This window comes from Glossina fuscipes, unplaced genomic scaffold (assembly GCF_014805625.2).
Source record: "Glossina fuscipes isolate IAEA_lab_2018 unplaced genomic scaffold, Yale_Gfus_2 174, whole genome shotgun sequence".
Lineage (NCBI taxonomy): Eukaryota > Metazoa > Arthropoda > Insecta > Diptera > Glossinidae > Glossina > Glossina fuscipes.
This window is the reverse complement of record NW_023998517.1, coordinates 454,922-479,570: the sequence shown is the minus strand read 5'-3', so window position 1 is coordinate 479,570 and position 24,649 is coordinate 454,922. Positions and strand designations below refer to the sequence as shown.

General features: G+C 33.5%; 1 protein-coding gene across 15 annotated transcripts in view; it reads left to right on the top strand.

Moving 5' to 3' along the window:
* Positions 1-24,649, top strand: part of LOC119641713 (protein lap4) — a 309,554-nt gene continuing 284,905 nt past the window's right edge. For all 15 annotated transcript variants that reach the window (XR_005247877.1, XM_038040526.1, XM_038040525.1 and 12 more), the window contains exon 1: positions 1-513. Coding sequence is in view for 14 of the 15 variants with exons in the window: in XM_038040526.1 (XP_037896454.1) it covers positions 352-513 (162 nt within the window). In the remaining variant the exon portion in view is untranslated. The remainder of the gene's footprint in view (positions 514-24,649) is intronic.

Sequence of the window (24,649 nt, the reverse complement as noted above, 5' to 3'; positions counted from 1 at the left end):
TAAATAAATAGAGAAAAAAAAAATTTTTCCTCAGTATACACACATCACCATAACAAAATTTTTAATTTTAAAACAGTCAAGCCTAAACCACTGGAACTACTGGATCATTTAATAGAATACATTAAGATTATCGCGCGAGCTAAACGCAAATGCTTTAATGCGAATGGATTAGTTTTGTTGCTGTTGTTGTCATTGTATAATAACAACGATAAATATTTATGTGCTTTTTTATATATTGTGAGTGTGTGCTATATCTACTGGCTTTATTCATTTTTTAATTTGGCTTTAAAAAAAGACAGCCAGCCAGCCAGCCAGCCAGTCAGCCATCCAGCCAGCCAATAAATTCCCATCATGTTCAAGTGCATTCCAATATTTAAGGGCTGTAATCGCCAAGTTGAGTTCGTCGATAAACGTCATTGCTCGTTACCCAGTGTTCCTGAAGAAATTTTACGTTACACACGCACATTGGAAGAATTATTTCTAGATTCAAATCACATAAGGGATTTACCGAAGGTAAGTTACGAGAAAATGACATAAACGTTTTCAAACATTCGTTCGCTTATGCAGATCGAAATCGATATGTGTTGTGAATATTAGCAGCCAGACAGATTATCATTTATAATTAACCAGTTAGCTGTGTCGACCTGTTTAGCGATATAGTTGTTGTATACTCGTCAAATATGGAGCACGTGAAATATGAAATTAGGTCGACTTGATAAAATGACAAATATATTATTATGACAAATACACATTCATAATGATAAAATTTTGACGAAGACATTCGATAAGGGCGGATGGACGGATGCATACATCATTGCACGTATATATATTCGCCATACACAATTAATTGTTTAAAGAAGAATGCATCAATCAATCTCTAGTAAACTTAATTAAGTCTGTTTACCAGTAACACGAGATAAAATGCTAATTGCCGGTAATTTTTCAAATCGACTAAAGCCAAAACTAAGCTTAAATATACTAAAAGTTTGTAAGGGTTCGGCAATTGTATTGCGCTTTTCTTGTTTCGTAGAGCAAAGATCTATTCAAGTGGCAATACAGATGGATAGATATAAACCACTTGAACAATTATTGAACTTATCTCATCTATAGAGAGAGTTTCTCTGATCAATTTAATTGCGTTTAAAAAAATATGATTTTTTAAACGTTGAATTGAGTTAAATTGTTTCCTAATACCATCACACGCTATTTGTGATAAGTGCGCATTGTGCACACGCGGAAGCATGTAATACTCCTAAAGGCCCAAACTGGATCGTTGTGTTGTTAAGTTAAACATGTCTGTCCGTCTAATGTAAGCCACCTTGCTTGAACAATTATTGAACTTCTCTCATCTATAGTCTCTCCCCGATCTTCTTAATTGCTAAGCTTAACTGTTCCTTAACTTTATTCTAAATCGTTGCACCATTTTCTTGTTTTATCAATTAAGTCATAATCATTTTCGGGGTCGAGTTAAACCTGTTTGTCATATATGTTTGTATTCATCTTTCAAGTCTCAGTTTTTTGTGCAATATTGTACAGTGATACGAATTTATTCTAGTATTGAAAGCGAATTGATCGGGACTGTTTTTAGTGGCATTATCTTAGAACACTAATACCTTTCTTTACGCAGAAAATTTAGGATCGAAAAAGAACCATTTTTTTCATTGAATTGTTTTTGTAAAAATAAATCTTTGCAAGGGAATTAGAAGAAGGTGTAATTTTTAGTAAATTTTACATTTAAAATTTACTGCAATAAGTTTGGACCAATATGGTCCCTGGTCTATTTTTCAGATCCATTTTCATCAAGGGGTTTTCGTAAGGAGTAAGCTTTTACATGGCGATTCGGTTTGATTGCCGGTTTATAATGACACAGGTGATGAAACCCTTGAACTACGCCCCTTCAAATGTTAGACATCTCTCTTTCGAAAATTTTTTTAAAAGACAATTTTATTAATGTTTTATTTTCTTTTATCATTTTATTAAATCCCTAGGATTGCTTAGTGAACATAGGTTATCTAACGGCCGGCCTTGCTCGACTGCTTTGTTTTATATATACTTTGTAGCATTTGCGCTTGTGTTTGATTTTTTTTATTTCTTTTAATATTCATTAAAATTAAATGAATTTCAATGTTATAATATTGCGTATACCTTAACGGGATGTGTGTGTGTGTGCATGTTCGCAATATATTCTAGTTATGTTTTATCTTCTTCTAATTATATCCTACAGATATATATGTAATTATTAAATACAATTTTTTGGCTGAAATTTGAGTAAAAAATTTCATTTGTAGAAATAGAGGACAGAAGTGAAGTGTAGCACTGTTCTTAAGCTGGCGAGAGAATTTGCGTTTAGCTTGGCTTGAATGTTCCAATATTGACAAATTTTCATGATTAAGTTGCATATTTCATAGTAAGCAGAGATATGACACAGAAACATAAAAATACATAGACGTACATGTGTATATGCGCTTATAGGTGTGGATTGGTCGTATATTCAACTAAGATGAGGAACGGTGAATACAGAATAGTCGTTTTTATATACATAATCTTGCTTGGCTTTTAAGCTTGTCTTTTCATCGGAGAACCGAAGAGAGGGAGTGGCGTTTGATTTTAAACATACGCGGGAGAGCACGTACCGCAAAAAATTTTTGATGTAATACTGCATATATATACAACATTTATCTAGACTGCTATTACATACCTTGAGAGTGAAAGACGAAACACGTATGCGGTTAATACAACATTTTGGTTTACAATCCGCAGCAGGTATCCATTAAAGTCTTTTTGTAAATATTTCGCAGGTTCCTTTAATAGGTGAAAGTTAAAATATTTCGTTCAAGTAATTTCCCACGCCCACATTTGGTATCAACGGTTTATACCAAGGTGGTCTCTAAAAATATTTTTTTTTTTAAACTCAGTTATCTTTTTGAATGGGATTTTAAAAAACAGGCCGATAGAGAGATAATTGGATCGATTTCCTCATTCACTTTAATAATTATTGCTTGGCATCCAAGTAAAAATTTATCTTCTCTCTATATCCTGTCATTTGATAGCGAGTGGACTGTTAAAGAAAAGTTAGTTTACGACGTCGTGACGACCGCGATATCTAATTTAGAGTTAGTGCACTTGGCTTGTCGCATACTACTCTCCAGGTCCTTTTATTTGATACCCCATTGATTATACTTCTAAGAAAAAATGAATCCCCCATCTTGTGGGCTTTGCCATATTTATTTTAGAATTAACACATTAATTTAGATACCTTACTTTACCTTACGAGTAACGCGAAAAAAAATTAAAAAATGTCAAACTTTGGTTTGAATCGGTCCACTTTTTCCAACACTCCCTAAATAACGCCCTATTGTGAAGTTGAAATTCACGCGACAAAAAGTAATTTAACATAAAAAAATTAACTGTACCAAATTTGGACCATCTCGGCTTTTTTTTTTTGGATCCTACCCTAATAGGGATTTTCTCGAGAATCGAGATCCTTTGTAGAGCAGAAAAGTCTAGGTTTTAATATGTTATGATGAAAGTGAACCCATAATAGTAGTTTTATACAAATATAAGAATTGTATTAGACAATGTTGTGCAGGATATTTAATGGTCGGCATTGTCCGACTGCAATATTCTTACATGTTTTTGTATATAAGTAGTAGGGTCCTCCATAAAGTAAATATAGAACATTTTCAGTAATAGCAAAAACGAGTAATGAGCAAGAAATCCACAACTGTTTGTTTAAGAAAAAGAAAGTTGCGTTCTGTTTACTTATGAGCGGGCGCTCCAACCAAATTGTCCCGTTTTTAATACCAATCTATTTGCCAGAAGTGCCAGAAGTTGAGCGTCACAGCTTAATTTTTGCGACAAAGGGAATGTTGACCGTAGACGCCTCATAGACAGACAGACAGATAGACAGACGGATACGTTTAAATCGCTTTATAATTTCGCGTTGAGCAAGAGTGCATATACTTTATGGGAAGGCTGCAGCTTCAACATTTTGACAAATTCATCCTTCCTTGAGACGTATAAAAAAGCTTAGTAAGTAAGTCGAAGTTATTTTCATCTTGATCGAGTCATAAATGCATTACAATGGACACTGATCTGCATATCTTTCGTATCGTTACTTGGTGTATGTTGGCCGCACTTTATAGGACATGTGTTATCGGATTTTGTTTTTTCATTACTTTATCTTCAATGAACAACCAGGCAGGGTACTCTGAATCTTCTGCTTATCAAGAATTGCGGCACATCTTTGCCCTTTCAATGTGCATTTCACTGCGGTTCGTAAAGAACGGCAAATAGGTAAAGGAAGTGAAATGGAGAAGAAGAGGTTTTTTCAAACATTACCTTCGCTGGTGGTAATCTAGTGTTCCGTTTTCTTTTTGTTTTCTTTTTTTTTTTTTTTTAAGCTTGACATTAAGTTTAACTGTATTAGCAGCATTTATGTCATAAATGAACATATGATAGTTTCGGTAACTTTAGTGAGATTAACTTGGAAGTCGTACAAGTTCCTAAATAAAAAATTAGTCCTGTTTGACTGCTTTCCTGGAATATTATATTTGTATTTATCCTATATACCCTTATTATGAGTCTTTTGTTTTTTGCATTTACTGAATATAATAAAACAAACGAGGGTAATTTTTTAATACGGATTTGGGAAACAAAATACATTTTCATTAAGTTTTTTATTTATAATTACATAGCAACATTGTCTTCTTTTTAAGACACGAAATCCAGGGCATAATTTCATATGGCTTGTGAGCAAGTTTTTGTAAAAAATTTCGCCTTCACCTTTTTAAAAATGCCTTTCAATAATTTTTTGTAATTTTGTAGTTTCAAAAGGTCAATCTAATCTAAACACTTTATCAACATTATGGTTTTTCAAAGTCGGTCAACAAATGCCCTACACTACATCATCTGCTACGAACCAGAGATCCTCAAAGTTCCTTTTCATTTTTATACCCTAGTTACTTCATTTAAGGTGCAAGGCAATATTAACTTTGTGCGGATGGAGAAGCACTTGAGACAGATACACCTTTTATTGACCTGAGCCTTCTTTTCTTATGCTCAGCCTGCAAGTCGTAATTTTTGAGGTATTTTGATGAAATTCGGTACATTGACGTGTTTCTGATGAGAATGACGAACACTACGGTGATGCTTTGGGTCGCGTAACCGTTTCAACCATTTTTGACATAATGTCCTATTATAAACAATCGGTATATGGATGTCTTTAGGGTGGTGTAGAGTATCTAATGGTGGACCGTGCCTCACTACAGTGTCTTTACTTGTTTTTTTCAAGAATCTTTTATTCCTCGCATATTATCCTCATAAAATATTAAATATTTGCTAAAAAAAACTTATGCTAAAAAAAACTTATTTCTAAGGGAAAGCATAAATATCGCAATATGATCCAAATCTAGTACGATAAACTTAAATGCGAAACTGCAATTTTAGGGCGATTTTCAACATAAAATAGGAAGGAGGATGTGTAGAGGGAGAGTAAAGTTGTTACCTGCAATAAAAATATCTTAAATATCCAAAAGGCATTCATAAAGGACGAGATGAAAACATTCTTTCATTCTGTGCAAGTTCTCCCCATTTATTTATTTATTTAACTAATAACGCAAAAAAAACTTTTTTCAAGAAATACTAATAAAAATAGTAAAATTTTTTTATGAGCGAATCAACTGAAAGCGGGCGTGTTTTGATGAAATACATTTTTATTGAAATCATATTTGTTTGTTATTCAGGTTAACAGTCAAAATAGTCGCCATTGTTACCTATAGTCTTTTGCTATTTATCGGGTAGCCAACGATTGCCCGCGCGATAAAAATTTGGATTCACTTAAATCTATTTGAAAATAATTTTAAAAATTACTCGAGAAGGCAAAGTCGTGTCCTCGTTTTGCCGATATATATATCCTTCGTTTGGGTAGAGATCAAGAATTAAATTAGGTTTAAGTTATCATAGGTAGCAGTAGGTAACAGTAAGTTACGGTTTAGCAATCAGTGATTGACGGCGGGAGTAGGGCATCACACCTAAAAACAGTCGTTATAAGATCCGGTTAGTTTGGAAATTCTCAATCTTTTTTCTAGAAGGCAAAGGGTCGTTGTAAAGAGCCATCTGTTTTTTTCCTTTAGCGAGACGTGTGGTTTCTCCTTTTGGTGTGGAGACGAGCAGCGTGTAGACAATTCGACGGAGATTAGTAAATCTAGACCTGTGTCTATATTGCAGCTTGACGTTAAATAAATACTTTTATAGCGGACTAAAGTAAAAGTCCGTGTTTTCTACAAACAAGTATGAATAGATTTGAAATATTGTATGTACAGGGAAAATAACAGCTTTTTGATTGACATTCCTTGGGTTCCGCTACTGCAAAAACAATCTTATGCAAAGACCTTGTTCTCGGCGAGCTTAACCATGATTCCGCAGGAAGGATCCTAACAACTCATATAACGAAATACATGAAATTTTATGATCAGGTGTACATCCGTACAAAGTTAAGATGCCACGAAGATAAATATACATATCTTATAGGGTTGATTACGTAGAGAGATACATGAAAAACGCGAAAATTATAATACTTTACCGTCATCCGTCAATTTTAAATATGAATTTATTTCCTTCAACATTAATGCAAAGAAAAACAACTAATGTGCATGTACATGTGAACAACATTTCGTGTTATTTAAATGAATCACCTGCTGGGAGGAAGAGGAATATTTGGTTATAGACATATCCCGTTACTAAGAGTCTTTTGCAATGCAAATGGATTATAAAACGGTTATATTACATTGCAATGTGAGTGGATAGATAAGCTGAGATGAATTTAGAAAATGCTTCCGAGTTAAACGACTGTAAATTGCTTTTAATGGATGTATCTTAACTCTTATTGCTTGTTTTTTTTTTTTTTTTTTCTTTTCGCAAATATCTGCTTGATTGTAGCACGACTTTTACCATGAAAAACGCTATCACGCATTCTATTGTCAGCATGAACGGAAATGATTAATTAAAAGTTGTCTATGCACGCTAAATAACGCGTTTGCCAAGAGATCGAGCATTTGGCCAACAAGTCAAAATGTAGTCAATCTAAAGAAAGGCTTAAAGAGTAACTTGGCATTCAATTTAAATTTATAATTAAATTCAATTTTTTTCCATATCGTCATAAATTGCTTGCTAAACTAATCAAATGAACGACCGATCGACCGTCAGATCGACAGACCGACAGACAGACAGACATACCATTTAATTATTATTTGCTGTGTGTGTAAAATAATGCGATCATTTAATTGGAATTGACACAGAAATGCCTCTTTGTAAAAAGAGTGTAATGTGGCCACCTTTTGTACAAGTGAATTCTATGGAACACAGGAAATGTATGCATATATACATATATACATATATGTACATACACATATGAAGTCAAACGGACAGATGGATAAAACTGAATTATAAATGAAAATTAATGAAATAATGTAAAGCAAAGTGATGGTGGGGGGAAGGGGAACGGGATCGTGCATACTTTTACTGGTATTTGTGCGCTTAATATGTTCGTTTATTGGTCATTGACTGTAAACTGTCATAAATGACGCACCTTTGCCTTACGTTAGAGATTCGAATAGAGTAACTTTGTGAACAGTCACGACTAAGTAAACGAGGGACGGAGATGATTTTTGTGTTATGCAGGCATCAATAAAACACTTGTGTATGCCTCTGCTTGGTTTTATTTCAAGTCATTTTCGAATGCAATTATGTTTGTAATTTAAATAAACCGTTCACGTATCGTGTCATTGAATCATTTGTTGCTGTTTTTAAGCGCACCAAAAATATTTTTGGGTGTGTAACACAATGCACTTGCATCGTAACCGAATGCAAATTTTTATATTTCCCATGCAGGGTATCATTAACTAAAAATTTTCGTTTTTTCTTTAGTTTTATTGTCTAACAATTTTGAACTTCACCTAATTGTCTATTAGTTATAGCATTTGTGGAAACGTCTGTCTGTACATTTTGCTTCTTTTTTTTTTTTGTTTATTTCTTTGAAGTTTCGTAATAGCTTTTAAAAAATTACTCGACGACGTTGCACTCTTATAACCATATTAAGAGAATTATGTCACACACAAGCGATTGCGTTTTCATGTGAATAACATTTTCAAAAAAAAAAAAAAAAAAAAAGCTAACATTTCTATGTATAACATGATCAACAAGTTGTTGATTATTACAGTGTTGCATACACAGTACGTTTCACTACTACAATTAAATGAAACAGTGAACAGGTTGTGTGTTATCTAAAGTGTATTCAATCGGACGCATTTTTCCCAACATTTGCCGTCGCTGCTGCCATACTAAGGTGTATTGGAAAAATGCTCCTGAGAAAAAACGCGTCTAACTTTTTCCTTGTGATTTACTTCTTAATGGATTCCTTCGCTTAAATAGAAAATTGTTAAGTTGAAAAGTGTCTATTTTTGCAAACTGAAGGTTATAATAACTAAACAAAATAAATGTTTTCATAATAATTTCACTTTTGAGCATTGGGCTGAAATGATTTTCATCGCAGTGTCTTGTGCTCCACATCGGTTAAGGCAGGTATTAAGTTTATGCGCTTGCAATAGCCAGATGGACTCGAGATAAATCCATCTGTTATTATTATATATCGAACGATTCAATCCGTCCGTCCTCTTTGCTTGGGCTCAGTCAACGGGTCGCTCTTTTGAGAGAGTGGCCGCAGCTTAGTGAATATTTGCCACAATCGGTAAAAGTTATGCCTTTATGGACTCAACAAGCACTCACTAATGGAACGGCCGAAATTTTCTTTACCGCACTAAGATTTAAGCCAGGAAGCATTGGCTTTGTAGTCGCAACGCTTACTTATTCGGTTACTCTTGAGGATAAATTTGGGAATGAAATTGATCGGAGATCATCATCACGCGGATTTCAATGTCGTTGTGGTAAAGCATATTAGGAAGTGCTGAGTAACGTTTGCGTATAAGCTTGTTAACCTACGGCTACCGCTCTTGTTCCATTCTATTTCGTATTTGCTTTGTAACCATCGCCATGTTACACATAGAGTGAACCTTCGCTGAGTGATTAGTCATGTTAAGAAAAAAAAAAGAATTAAAACCACTTCTCAGGTATTAAGAACTTCGTTATATGAAAAGTATTTGTTACTGTTAACTGTTCTCGATGAAAGCCGTTGAAACTTGGTGTGTTTTCGTAGTAAAAGAAAGTGAAGAATTTGGATCTGATGAGAATATTTGGCGAACCACTTGCTTTAATTAAGCTTTTATTTTGTAAAAAGTTTTAATTACATTCTGCGCGACTTATGGTGCAAGCACACGTTAAATTTAGGTGAATGTATACAACGCACAGAAGCGGTTAGGATAGACTCAGTTAGATAAACCGATTTTTATTATGTCTCTCCCTCTGTCCCTATGTCTTTTATTCAACCTAGAGATTATAATTTCTGAGATATTTTGATGAAATTCGATACAGTGATTTGTTCTGGCCCAAAGACGAACGATATTGAAAACGGTTCGCATCGCACCACTTTACCGACCACTTTGCATATAATGACTTATTTTCAAAATCCGTTATATGAATAGTTGAGTCAAGCGTGGCGGTGTAGGGTGTTTAATAGCGAATCGTTGCTAACTATGGTACTTTTACTTTAGTTTAGAATAGTGTAAGCTCGGACTGTGTTGGCCTATTTTCGAAGGGTTCGAAAGTAGACCTAAAATTTCAAGTTTTTATTGCATCGTGAACGTAGCGTTATGTTACGTGACGCTTAGTGATATTTAGTTAAATTTTGATATACATTTACTGGTATTTGATAATACAATTATCGCTTGTTCCCTTGATAATTAAAATAGTTGCATTAACTACTGTGGCTTTTTCGAATGTTCCTATCAAACACATTACAGGCGAATTTACTTACCGTTAAAGTCTTCTTTGAACACCGTTTTTTAATTTTTATTTATTATTTTGAAAGTCTTGAGCCGCCACTTTCAAGTTTCTTCCATCTTATACCTAACCTCTACTTTACACTTTTAACATACTACTGCGTATATATGACTGCAGTGTAAGTAGAACTTCTTGCTGTTTAATAATGAATTAAATTTTTCCCTCAAGTTTATTTAATGCAGGAGGGCCTCTCTCGAAGGTCTGTGCGCTTTTTTATTTTTCAGATAAGCTATCGTTTATTACTAAAACAAATGCTAGTCCGTTTTCCCTTATAATAACAATTTATACGCTTACAAAATTTATTTTAAAAATTCCACACTTTGCAATGGGCCAAAAACTTTTATATTAAAAAGGCAAAGTGATAGCAACTCTTTAAGAATATTCGCTATTGCAGTGTGGTGGACTGCTGTGTGTGTTTTTTAATAGCAAAATTAAAATATGAATTTAAAGTTTTGGGAAAATAGACATATATTATTACACACACACATACACACACACAAATATATATACATAATGTAAATCGTTTGTATCCCTTGCTAAAAGCAGCACAACTCAACAAGTTAAAATTGACATAGCAGTAAACAACATCGCCTATTGTCTTTATGCACTGAACCGTTCTTCATAGATTCAAGCACACACTGGCATAACCAAAACGAAGCAAGACTTTTTCAACTCTAACATGGCTTATATTAAATTTTGGTGTACCTGCCTTGCACATATGCAACAAGTAAAAAATATATTTTGGCTTTAGGAAAATTTTGGATACCCATCGTTTAAAGAAAGTGAACAAAGGTTTTCTTCTTTTTGTTAATTGAAAATTTCCGAGTTAACTTTGATAGAGACTTTCGGCAAATGTCCGCTTCAAATGGTTTATGATCAAAAAAAAAAAAAAAAAGATTGAAACTAAAAAAAGAAAAAAATATTCTCAACATTTTACCTGACAAACTAAAGCGATTTATATTCCGCAACTTAAGATGCTTCTATTGCTTCTTTCTAAAGAGTTGCAAACGAAATGATAAAAGTAGTTATTAAACAAAACGGTGGTCTAATTGTGGCTGTTACAGAAGACCCACTTATTGTAAATGCTTTTGATGCTTGCGAAACCATGACATTGTTTTATTTCTCTCTTGCACTCAACTGTTGCTGGTGTCTACAGATGTTAATCTAATACTGTACATGACCCCATTGTTCAGCATTGTTTTTTGTGGTACTTACATTTTCTCAGAAAGTTTTCATTTGTGGGATTTACAGATAATATTGCCTTCTATGGCTTATAATGATTGCATATTAAAATAATGCGATCACATCAGGTAGCTTAAAAAAGGAATACATTATAAAAAGAGAAAGGAGGGAGGGCAAATTGGCGGTTATATAAAAGCAATTTAGTAAAGATTTTCAATTCTAAAATCGATTAAATTTTTTCGTTTTAATGCGTATATTACGGAAGTGTATGCCCAATGCGATAAATTAAAAAAGCAATTGAAGACTTGATCTTAAGCCTTCTCGAATGGGTATGTCGGGCATCGTGTGGGCATGAAATTAAAAGTCGCTTTGTCAAGTTTATTAACGGGAAACCAATCAGAGTATTGGAAAACATTTCTTACAGATGTTTGTTTATTAATCGCGATATCAGTTGAAAGCAACTGCATGGCACACCAACTCTTGCAATTCAGACATATTTGGTCGTATTTCTGTTGATAGCAAAATGTTACAATTAAGAACAAAACTTTCATTCTTCAAATATTATTCAATATCTAGTGGAATATGAAGCATTTTGTTTAAATATCGTATATCATAATATCCTAATTCTTTTGGAAAAAATGGGGTTCGTTTTGGATAAATTTTTTATATTTTTTATAAAAGAATTTCTTTAAACCAGTTGTAAAATCTGTCAAAAGTAAAAAATCCGAAATCAATTGTAGTTGAAATTTGATACCAATCAATAGAGAATTAAAAACGCCAGAAGTTCCGACGGCGTATTTATAGTTTAGTTAAGTTAGTTTTCTTCTTCTATTTCTTCCCTTTCTTCTTCTTCATCATCTTCACTTTCCCTCTTTTCTCCCTTTTGGTTTTCTCCTTCTTTTTCTTCTTCACCCTTTTGCTTATCTTCTGTTTCTTCCTCTCCACCTTCTTCTTCTTCTGATTACTAGTATTTTTCTCTACAGAAATCGATCTTTTTAAACATTTTCCATTCTCCATAAGAAATCATGAGGGATTACATAAAAAATATGCACTAAGTATCCACATGTGGATGCTTTCTTTTGTTGAGAATCGATCGCGACTGAAAACCAGATTCGAAATTTCTGATAAAAATAAACACAAACTTGTAACCTTATCTGAATTTTGAAATATGGATTATATGTACTTTTGATCACCACAAGATCTTGTATCAAAACATTCACTTTTACATCCGTTTTCCCGTCTTCTGTTCAAGCCATGAAAAATTTTATTGTAAAAAATTAAAATTTTGGACGGAAGGAAAGATGAGATAGAAGTTAGAATAATAATATCTATCGCTATTAATAAAGTCATTTTAAAAAATTGCAATATCGCAGTCATTCTCGTGAGTCGCCATTAACTAAAGGAGCTCTGCTACTCACGTGCTTTTTTTGAGCAGATTTAACCCTTGATGCTTGAAAAAAATCGTTTAGCCAAAATTCTCATATCTACAGGAATACATAGGAGTTTTTGAAAATGTTGATCTTTATTTGATTGGAGAGTGCCTAAGACAAAACGTTCAATTTTTTTTTTCACGTTTTACGTCAACTTATCAGAAATAATCTATGGCATTGTTTAGAAGATGTTGTTTTAAGAAAACTTTGGTTGAAGGAAAATTCATTAAAAAAAAATCATAAATTTTCACATTTTAAAATGTTGCCACGCCCATAATTATTTTTTATATCATATTTGGCTATTTAAGCGATCATTTCAGCCAATAAAAGAAAACTGGATAGTTTTGAAAAATTTACACTTTTCTCCCTTTACCTCTTTACCCCTTAAAGGAAGCGAGTACCGATACGTATTTCAATGCATTCTTCTCAGTAAGCTCTTAACTATAGAAAAAAATTGATGAGAATTTTCGAAAGCAAGTTGTTTTGAAATTATCAAAAAAAAAAAGCGAGTCGATATTGGACTTTCCAAACAAAGTATCCTTACTAACTACACACGAATCTTAAACTCTTAAATAGATTAGAATCTATTTGTTATTGGAAATACAAATGAGTTTACATTGAACTTGTGCACTTATGATCTTCATCCTATTTCATTTTGAAAAGTTCATGACTCTGTACTTGATTGTTGTCATTAATCTGGATAGCACAAAGGACATCCAATAAAAGATTTCGGTGATTAAGTTAAGAATTATTGATAAAAACTTAAACGATTTTTGTAAAAGTATATACACAATATATACATAACATCTGGCTCTTGGCTTGTTTGTTTTTATAATGACCTTTCCCTAAAAGGTTGAAATAAAAAAAAATAAAAAAAACGATGGTTTCTATGGCAGAAAAAGTTTTCATGATGGGATAGGAAAAATAAACAAAAATGGTGGAAAAACGTTAATGTGTTATATAGCTTGATGATGTAATAACCATTCTGAAGGGTTATAATAAAAGTAGCTGAAGTAACTTACCATATAGCAATATCGAATTGTTTTAACTGTTCCTCCTCGCATTATCATCGGTTGTTTTTTTGTAAAAAGCAATTATGGTCATGGATGTAAGCACGCGTGAGTGTGGTAAGAGAAAAGAATAAATATTTCCATATAACATAGAAAGGCATTAATCAGCACAATTGACGCATAGTAGAAATCATGAATAATTCTGTTACATATATAATCATCTTAGTCATTAAAATGAAATTACATTCATCGTTATATGGACATTTTTTTCATAATTTATTTAAATGTAACAAATTCTATTATAAAGTATCATCATTGCTGCTAGCTGCGGGAGCTGACAATGTCAGACTGTAATGACTTTTGCAAACAGCTTAAACGGTTACTTAAATACTCGTTTATATTTTGTCTTATAGTTTTATTCATATTATACGTACCAATAATGGGAATAATTCTTTACAAGATATTAGATGAATACCTTCTTACATCACTTTTATTATATATTACAAGATTATATTATGTGTGTAAGGATGTATACAAAATCAAGAAAGGTGTGATTCGTTCAGCATCCATTTCTGAACCTATCTGAGCTTGTCTGTCCATCTATCCGTATGCTTGTGTTTGACCTACAGTTTGCAATTTTCGAGATATTTTGATTAAATTTGGTACACCGATGTGTTTTGGTAGAAGTACAAACGTCAGTGAAATTGGTTCGAATCGGACAACTTTTTCGAACACTCCCCATATTAATTCATTCCATATTATGCCGGAAAAATTGCTATACGAATAATCGTATTTACAGATGTGGCGTAAGATATTTGATCGTAAAACGTATCCCATCAAAATATTTCCACTCGTTCTATATTGAAAAATTGGAAGAATTCTTGATAGTTGGCATAAAGGATGGAAGATTTCTATTGAACAAAGCAGAAAATGCAGGATTTTTCATACAGAGTGAACTTACCTAGACTAGGTTTTCTAGAAGGTCTTTCGCTGGACGTATGATTTCAAAACTCTCTCTCTCTGTCCCTCTCTCTCTCTCTCTCTCTGTCCCTCTCTCTCTCTCTCTCTCCCTCTCTCTCTCTCATTACAAAGCTTTCTTCAGTTCTACTACGAAGACGATTGTTTACAAATTGTAAGAAGTAAAATTGTTAATTAAAAGGACTTGCAAATTAAAAGTTCAGGAGATATTGCATCCAATATCACAACGTCCAATATCACATCGTCAACGATAGATTCAAATTTGTTCCTTTTCGGTTTTGCAAAGTAAGAGAAAGGAATCAGAAACTTATTACATATTAAAAAAGAAAAATTAAACTGATAAGAATAAAATTGCGGTTCTCTCTTTCATCTCTTCAAGTTGCATTTATAAAAATTAATACAAAACAAGTGACAAGGTCATAACGTAGCTTCGTTATGAAATATAAAAATGATTGCCAGATAAAAAACTTATTTCTCAAGGGAACCTTTATTTGAAGAAAGGTTCGCGGAACAGTGCAAGTAGTTCAAGCTTATTACAATAAATTTATCTGTCAAGTCACATTTGTTTACCTATTTTTATCATAAAATGCCAAGACTTTATATAAAGACTTGTATTTTGCAAAAAGTCCCCGAAGGCCTCTCGAAAAATTCTCAGATCCTATCCAAGTTTTGCACTCTTACTTCCAATGCATAAAAAGGATTTTTCATTGATTATTCTCAGAAAATATGGAAAATGGGAAATCGTATGTCATATGAAGACGATTTCGAATAGTAAATTGTCCGGTTCCAATCCATTTTCGATAGGATCCTCGTTATGCTAATGTGTTAATTATTATCAAAATATCCACAAACTTGTAGGTGAAAAGAAAAATAAATAAAGAGATAGATGGACAGACGGAGAGACCGGGTTAAATCAAGCCAGAATATACTTGGAAGTCGATTGGATTTGTAAAGTGGTTTTCTGAGTATTGCCTAAAATCCTACAATCTTGCTTTATTCTTAAGGGTGACGCGCGGAAAACAATGGAAGTCAAAATTTTCTAATATCTCTTTTTTATTAATATACTGTTTATTCAGTGAGGTGTTGCCTTTATTTATCCATTATTTTTTATGACTGATGGTCACTTTATTTGCGTTGAGCTGCACTTTCACTTTTGCCTGTGTGTTTAGTTCTAGTAACATATTTAGACTTATGAAAGAGAAACAAAAGAAACCTTTTCAAATCACGACCAGTAAATTTACACGATTTTTTAAATGACATTAAAAATTATAAAAAAAAAAAAAAAAAATAAAAGAAAAAAAAAATCTTCCATCACCAACCCACAATTTTTTTTCTAAATCCTAGTGCATCGTACTATTGATGATCCATAGCAGCACTTGTGTAAAAGCATGCACATACCTTACTCGAGATATACCAGAGATAGCTTACATATACGTATACAGTACAGTGTAACGTACGTTCAACAAATCACTAACAAAAATAATTATATTAACTATAACCGGCCGGCTTGTATTACTAGTTTTTCACGTTGCTAGCGTATACAGCAAAAGCATGAAAATGCCTTGTGTTTGTGTGCGTGTGTGTGTGTGTGTTTATGTGCGTGTCTTTTTGTTTCTTTACATTCGTGTTGCATATATATGCATTCTGTGCATAGCTTGGATGGATGGATATAAGCTTGCTTGCGTTCAAACAAATAGATAAATAAATTCAATAGCAGCGCCGTGCTTGCTTTAGCACTAATGCCTTTAAGAATTGGCAACAAAGGAAGTCGGGCGAGAGAAGTAAAACCACCAACAAGCAGCCCGGCTGGCAGTCAAGCCCAGCCAACCAACCAACCAACCATTTTACTATTGCATCTATTTTTAACCGGCGCGCAGACATTTTCAACAAGTTGTTGTTGTTGAGTCGTGCTTTTCAAATCATTTTTTTCCCATTTTTTTTTTGTTTTTTTTTTTTTGTGCTTTACCTGCGATAATTTTGAGGGCTTTACTGACTATGGTTTTTTGTAAACTGCTGAGGGAAGGGGAAGAGGAAGGGAAGAGAAGAAGACGAAGAAGAAAAAACCATACCCTAGACTTAGTTACGATTTTTTTTTTTTTTATTGTTGATTGCTGTCGTAATGGAAACGTGCGATTACAATAACTTCAATATACCATCGCTAAGACAAACAGTCAAATAACAACAGCAATAGCAAATGCTGCGCACACAAACATACAGAGCCAAACGTATATAGGCACCTACTCGCATTACGTACTACTTTACACAACACGTACAAGCCTTTATCACATGCTGTAATGCTTCTTGATGAATAAATGTTTAGATGCGAGTTTTTTTGCTTTTTTCCTTTTGTCTATAAACGATGACAAGGTTTGATTCATATACTCACATATATTTTGCCTATTTGGATGATAGGAGGAAGGACGGTTCTTAGGCTTTTTATGGCCATATACATAGAGAAAAGCCGAAAGCAATTGATAAAAATATACAAATTGGCAAAGATGTGCTGTAAGCAGTAAAAAAAAAAGTAAGAATAAAAAAAAAAAAATAAAAAATGAAATAAAAACATTTCTGGGTAAAGCAAGCATGCAAGGACGGAATGCGTGTTAGTAAATAAGAGCTAATACAATTTGTTAGGATTTTGCACCTTACCGTATCATAGCATATCATCGCTTAAAAGCTAGTTAATGTAAATTCAGTGGCATATATATCTCGTCAGTGATCATCCAATGGCGATTTCCGGTTTTTCTGCTTATCGAGTCAGTCAGAGTTGGCATCTGATTCATATATGTATGCGGTGTTTGGCCGTTTTTTACAACACGTAAACGTCATAATGCCTTAAGCGCCTCTTTGTATGCGTTATTCATGCTGGCGCTCTTATACAACAGGTTCGAGTTTAACTTTTTCTAGTTACACGGCTGCCATCATTACAAATTTACATTGTGTACAATTCAGATGGGAGTCCATAAAATGCCAAGAGGTTTTTCCAATTTACTGCAGATTTCGCTGAGGGGATATTTCTTTAACACACACACACGCACGCATACACGTCACATTTGTACTTAAATACGTAAGCACGTTTCTATAAGTTTTTGGTGTTTTTTTTTTTTTTCTTTTTTCTTATGGCTTTCCTTTTTGTGCATATACAGGAAATATAGCAGCAGAGTGCGAATTTGTTGCGCCTCTGCAGAATAATTCTATTTCCATGTTGCCGGGGCAAGCTGTTATCTACCTTGGTGTGTGCACGGGGCTCCCATTACAAAACGTTATGTGAAAAAATTGTTTGTTATTCTTTATAGGTATATGTTGTTATATATATATCGTGCATTCGTGCAGCATATGGCATTTACATTGTCTGTATTTCTTTGCTACGTAAATGCCATGAAAATAAAAAATCCCATCGTTCCTCTTTACGTTGACTATCAGTATCACAGAACCAATCAAATAACGTAGTAATCCACATAAAGATCCGCTTTAAGGCTTAACTGAAACGAAGCACTGAATGAATTGTTTTTTTTTTCTTTTTTAGCGCTTTTAACTGGAAAACAGGCATGAACTTTGGCAAAACTTTGTGCAAAATGTTATTAGCGAAGCATTAAACGAATTATATTTTTCTACTCCTTGCAATGTAATGAACATTTTTCTTGAAGATTTTAGTGAGAGTGGAAATACGCATGTAATCACTGCGACATTCGAAGTCTATAGTTAGTATGTTAGTCATTCTTGGAATTCTCAAAACGAAAAAACTTCGGATAGAACTTGTATTCTTGTACTCGTCCCGTAGAATAAGCTGGAAAATGAGTAATTACCAACCAGAAAGACGGACAAAATAGCTGATAATATTAACCAAATTTCAACTTTCAGTTGATATGCACTACGTTTTGTAAAGACACGACAAAGCTTACTTGAACAAAGTGAATTATGGTTCAAAGTGAAAGTGAAAAGTCTTGGTTCTGAGGACTTATAGAATAGAAATGGCCATCAAGGAGCTTAAAAGCAGATTTTAGTGAACTATTCATCCTTTGCGGTTCTAGTTTTTTCTTCTTCAAGGTCTCTTGCGCAAATTTGTGGGCCGAAGGAAAGCATAACATCAGTCCGTCCAGTAAAAAAGCTACGATTGTCTCTCTGTCTCCACAAGAGTTTCTGCGCGTGCTTTTCTTGAGTGTAGCACTTTGTGTTTGCCGGATAAAAAGAGAAACCACCCATTACTGCCAGAGTAACTAGTTTTGTAATGAGACGTGCGTTTATCCGCAGCAACCTCCGACCGTCTAACCTTTTGAATATATTATTACAATATAGCTTATTATCTCGTTACCTCAAAAGCGTCTGGCTTTTGCTAAAAACATTATTTTCTGTTACATAGACTGAACCCGATTAAGAGTGTTATGCTCAACCGACACGAGCTACCCGAACAATCTGAACAATCAATACTTTGGAGGATTCCTGAATTAACAAGAAGAATGTGTTAGACTTTTCCTTCCATTAGCAATTGAATCGATTGACTTTCTTCATCTGGCAATCTTCCTTCCATACTTATGCAACTAAAATTTTACTTATTTACAGGCTAATGCCAGCGAACCTGAGCTAAGCTTTCACAGCTTTGTCAATACTCGAGTTAATTCATTTTAAAGTAGATCATCAAAAGTATACTGTCATGAATTTTTAACCGAAAACTTGATTTAGAAAAAAAAAAAAAAAAACGGCTAAAAGCGTTATTGTCCTTAAATATCCTATAGTCCTCCGCGTGATACTATCTTTATTTATTTTGTTGAGTAAATATCAAAAATTATCTCTTATTATGGTTTCCCTTACGTGCGCAAGCGCGCAATCCGTAAGCTGAAGTTGTCCACATTTAGCAAAACTAACGATAGATGAAAGAGACGCCGCATGAGTGATCCACCATATATATAAAAAAAAAAAAAGTTGGTCATTACTTACTTTTAATGGAAATGCTTACAAATTTCCGTTACATCCAAAAAATATACTTACGTGGCCCAAATTTTCCTACAGTTCACTTTGATGTCCAATTATGGACCAATTTCCCTTGCAAAATATTAAAAATTAAATCATTTTGCTGTTAAAGTCTCACTTTACATGGACGTTCAACAAATTAATACATTTAATACATTTTCACATGAACGTACTATACCGGAAGCCGGTTTTGTAGACAACTTTTGAGAATTTCAATTTTTTTTTTTTTTCATACGAGCATTTGTTCAAAAGAAGGCGCTTGATTGTCAACAGGTTCCAATCCAATCTTTATTCAATACAGTTCATGCTCATAGACATAGATATCAAGCAACAAACAGATGGGCAACCAGATAGGCAGACTTAAATGGGTCTAGAAAGCGTTCTGAATCAGTCGCCATAACAAAAGGAGGGTCTACCTTAAGTCGTTTTTCTTTACAAACTCTATGCTATGAGTGGTGTAAAGTAAAGAGAGGCGTCGATTTGTATGGTACGGAGGGTTGACCTTTAAAATTTAAAAAAATATTGTCGATCGTTACACCAGCTATATCTCTTTCCTTTCGACAGAATGTAAAGCCATTGCTAAAAGGACAATTCTCTCTTCTATGCGAACACCAAGTTTTCGGTAGCGTCAACGATTAAAGGCAAACACCTAAAGGAAGCAATGGCTGGCATGCACAAAAGTGCGTAAAGTAACATATTTCATTTCGAAGCAGCTAACTATTGTTGTTGTGCTGCAAAATAACGATCAGCGCTTTGCGAACGTTTTTTTGCTGATTAGTATTGGTAGCCTTCTTTAATGATTGTTGCCGTCGGTTAGACCAATCTTTCACATGCTAAACCAGCGTTAACCACACTCAGTCTTCGCTTATTCAACTTTTTCGTCGATTGCAAAAGTTCGCCTCATCTTCATTACGGTTATGTGCGCGCTGTGCGCGCTGTGCTCGTCATAATACGTCTATTGTTTACCCCTTCGTCACCATTCAGTTTCGGTTTTCATTTTTTCGGCACAAAACTGCAACTATTCAAAATTCCAAAGAACAATGTTGCTGGTTAAGCACACTGCAGTAAGATAACATGCTATGCTGCATAAAGCTTAAAGCTAGTAATTTCATCTGGAAATCAACATAAGCTCACAGACGAAGTGATCGCATTGATTGTATTGTGGTTAATATTGGTCTGAAATTTGGTCCGAATTTTGCAATGTGTCCATCAGTCAATGACCATCAATGGATGAAACTCGGCTGTAAGACTGGAGGGAAAAAAGTATAAATATGTTCGAAATAAGTGAAAAGCCTCTATTTGATCAAAAAACTGTTGCAACTATTCCCTAAATGACACGCCCGTAATTAAGACAATACTTCGTTGCTGTTTCTGTGATGATTGTAGGTGACATCAAAGATTCTTCAACAACTGACTATAGCTTTTTTTAATTGTTAGTAAGAGATTTTTCTGAATGCCACATATATATATATACATATGATTACTCTTAACGGAATTGTTGGCGATGAGTGCGAAGAGCAACTTCAGACTGCGGCTGTGGTTTGTAACCACAATTCTTGCCATCCCTTTATTTTCATTAAAACTTGAAATATTCTCTACAAACATTAGAGTTATAAAAAAAAGTTCCCATTCATAGTCATCATAATATAGTCATCGCCGTAGAGTCAGCGGATAATACTCGTCGGTAATACAGATATAATTTTCTTCATATATAATTTATCTTTAAAATAAATTAATGACACTGTTTTAGTGTCAATAAATTTGAATTGAAAGTGTCCATGAAAATGGTGTCAGTCTTTCTTTCCTGTAACAATTTTTTTTCTTTCTTTGAACTTTTGCAACATATATAATATAAAAACGTTTGCCATTGAATATTATTCTTACTGAAATACATATATACTATATATATGTACACAAATTGTATGTATATAAAAAAAAAAAAAAGAAAAAAAACAATATGTATATGAATAAAATGTCTATGATTGCCTTCTTATAACCAACCATCCATCCGACCAGCCAACCAACCATCTTTGCTTGTAAACACTCTGTTGTTGTTGTTGTTGTTGTTGTTGTTGTTGTTGTTGTTGTTGTTGTTGTTGTTGCTGCTGCTGCTGTTGTTTTGCTATTCTACCTTTCTATATGGTTTGGCACGTATGCTTTAAAAATGTAAATTTAATGCCACAAGTTCTTCTGTACAACATCAGTTGTTGTTTACTTTGGCAAAACAGCAATCATTTCATGCGGCGGCATCCATTCAATGTTCCTGAAAGCCTGTTATTTATGATTCATCTTCAATTTCTAAGCAACGAATCTAAACATTGTTTGTTGTAAGTTGAAGAAGTTGATTAAATAAAAAAATTAAAAAAGATATGCGAATGCGATGGTCGTATATAGTAGCAGATGTACGTGCGTATTACGATGTATGTAAAAAAATTTCGCGTTTAAGTTGCGTGCAGCTTAAAATTGATGTTTTTTGCCTTTTTTTCTAAAAGACATTTGCTTGCGAAAGCCGTGAATAATTATGAAGTAAAGTAAGTGACTGTATATATATGTTGGACAGTTTTTAAGATTAATTGTCTATTAAAAAAAAAAAAAAAAAAAAAGCTGCATAAATAAAATATAGTTAATGGTCCATCACACACACACACACAAGGCACACACACAAAGACAATTTGTTTCATGCAACCATTCCGTCCATTGGGTAACTATTCATTATGTGTTTTGTGTATGAAGCTATATAGCTTTGCGCTAAAATCTTCACCTAAAGAACGTCCGATGATTTTGCAAAAATTGACTAAAAACACAACGACATATATGTACGCAATGCTCTAGAACCGGTATATATAATTTTTATATTTATATATAAACAACACAGCATTGACCAAGTTAATGCTGCAAATATGTACTATTACGCGAGATGGCATTTAAACTTCTACTTCTTCAGTTATATTTTTAAAAAGGCATTGCAGAGCTAATAGTTACTAGCATAGCAATTCTGAGAACCTGGTATCTTTTGCTCATCTTCATTTTCTAAGCATTGGCTCTATCTAAACAGTGAGTGAGCAAATAAAAAGTAATGGATTTCGTAAATAAAAACAAATCCAATAACAACAAAAAAATATCATCAAATGTTATACATACGAGTTACCGGTATTTAATTCAAGTCACATACAACAATAGCAACAACAGCATCTAATCGAAAATGTAGATAAAAAAGGAAAAAACATTTTTGCAAAACTTATTGAAAACTAGTTTACAGATAGAATGGGATATGAAATGCGCACATACATACCTACGAACATACAATACAACTTCTTAAACTTGTGCTCATATATGGTTGAGAGATAAGGCGGCAATGCTTGCATGTTTCTCAAGCCGACCATATTCGTACATATGTGAGCCAAATTGATTACCATAAAGTAGTTGGACAGTATAAAAAAATTACTAACCACCTACCTCTTCTACTACTGGTATTGTTGTCTAATTAACTGGAAAATTTATGAGTAAATAAATCATGATGCTATTGGCTTGTTATGTTTAGGAACTAATTATCAATATTTTAGGTTTAAACAAAAGTTTTATTTTAATTTGAAACAAATAAAAACACGCTATAATAGTTCACGACACACCATTAAATAGCCCACACCATCCTACAATAATTCATATAAGGATTTTATCCGGCCATTAAGGCCGTTATATGAGAAATGGATGAAAAAGTGGTTCCATCCAAGTCATTGTCAACGGGATTTGTCTCTAGGCCGGAACGCGTCAGTGTACCAAATTACATGAAATTATCTCAGAAACGGCGGACTGTAAGTTGAACAAAAGCATCCAAGACTGTCAGACGGACAGATATGCTCAGCTTGATGCAGAGGGTGGCTCAGCTCAAGGTATTAATCGGCTTCTATATTGAACAGAGGACGGACAGACGGGAGCACCATCCTCAATAGCGCGTCGTCCTTAGGCCAAAACAACTGCGTGCAACAAATTTTATCAAAATATCCCAAAAATTGCGACCTGATAGCTGACCACACAGTAACAAAGCGAATGGACCAACAACCGACAAGATGTATCCCAAGCCCTTTGTGCCAAACACGTCAACGCAAACTTAGCACACGCTGACATCACAAGTGGTGTAGGGTATAAATAAATGTTCTATTAACTGTATTAGTCTTCTTTGCTTTGATTAGCCAAAAGTAAACAGCGCTGAGTAGATAAACAAAAAATAATTTTTTTTTCATTATTTACTGATCGACGATCGATTCAGAACATATTTACATGTTAACAAAAAATGCGTATGGCAGGACACCCGAATTTGAGACTCTGGTGCGGCCAAACTAGAAAATGTCACCTTTATTCACCTATATCATGTGAATATATATAAAAACGTTTATCGAATGATCAAAAAAGGTTCAAACATCTCTTTCGGGAACTATTTTTTATTTAGTATGTTAGCGAAAAATAGTATAGTACAATAAATACTAGTACAATATACATTATAATATTTTGTACTAAATTTTACTATACTACACTATAGTGTATTTTGTGCTAGAATATATTGTACTATATTATACTATAGTATAGTGTATTTTGTACTAGAATAAACTATACTACAGTATAGTGTATTTCCTACTCGAATACATTGTACTACAGTATAGTGTATTTTGTACTAGAATAAACTATACTACAGTATAGTGTATTTCGTACTAGAATAAACTATACTACAGTATAGTGTATTTCGTACTAGAATATATTGTACTACAGTACAGAATATTTTGTACTACAGTGTAGTGTATTTTGTACATATTGTACTACAGTGTAGCGTATTTCGTACTAAAATATTTTGTACTACAGCGTGGTGTGTTTCGTACTAAGATATTTTGTACTACAGTATAGTGTACTCTGTATTGAAAATTATTGTACTACTTTGCAAAATATTTTGTACTACAGTACAGTGTATTTTGTATTGAAAATTATTGTACTCTAGTATAGTAAATTTTGTACCAGAATTTATTGTACTACAGTATAATGTATTTTGTACTGAAATATATTGTGCTACAGTATAGTGTATTTTGTACTAGAATATATTGTACTATACTATACTACCGTATAGTGTACTTTGTACTA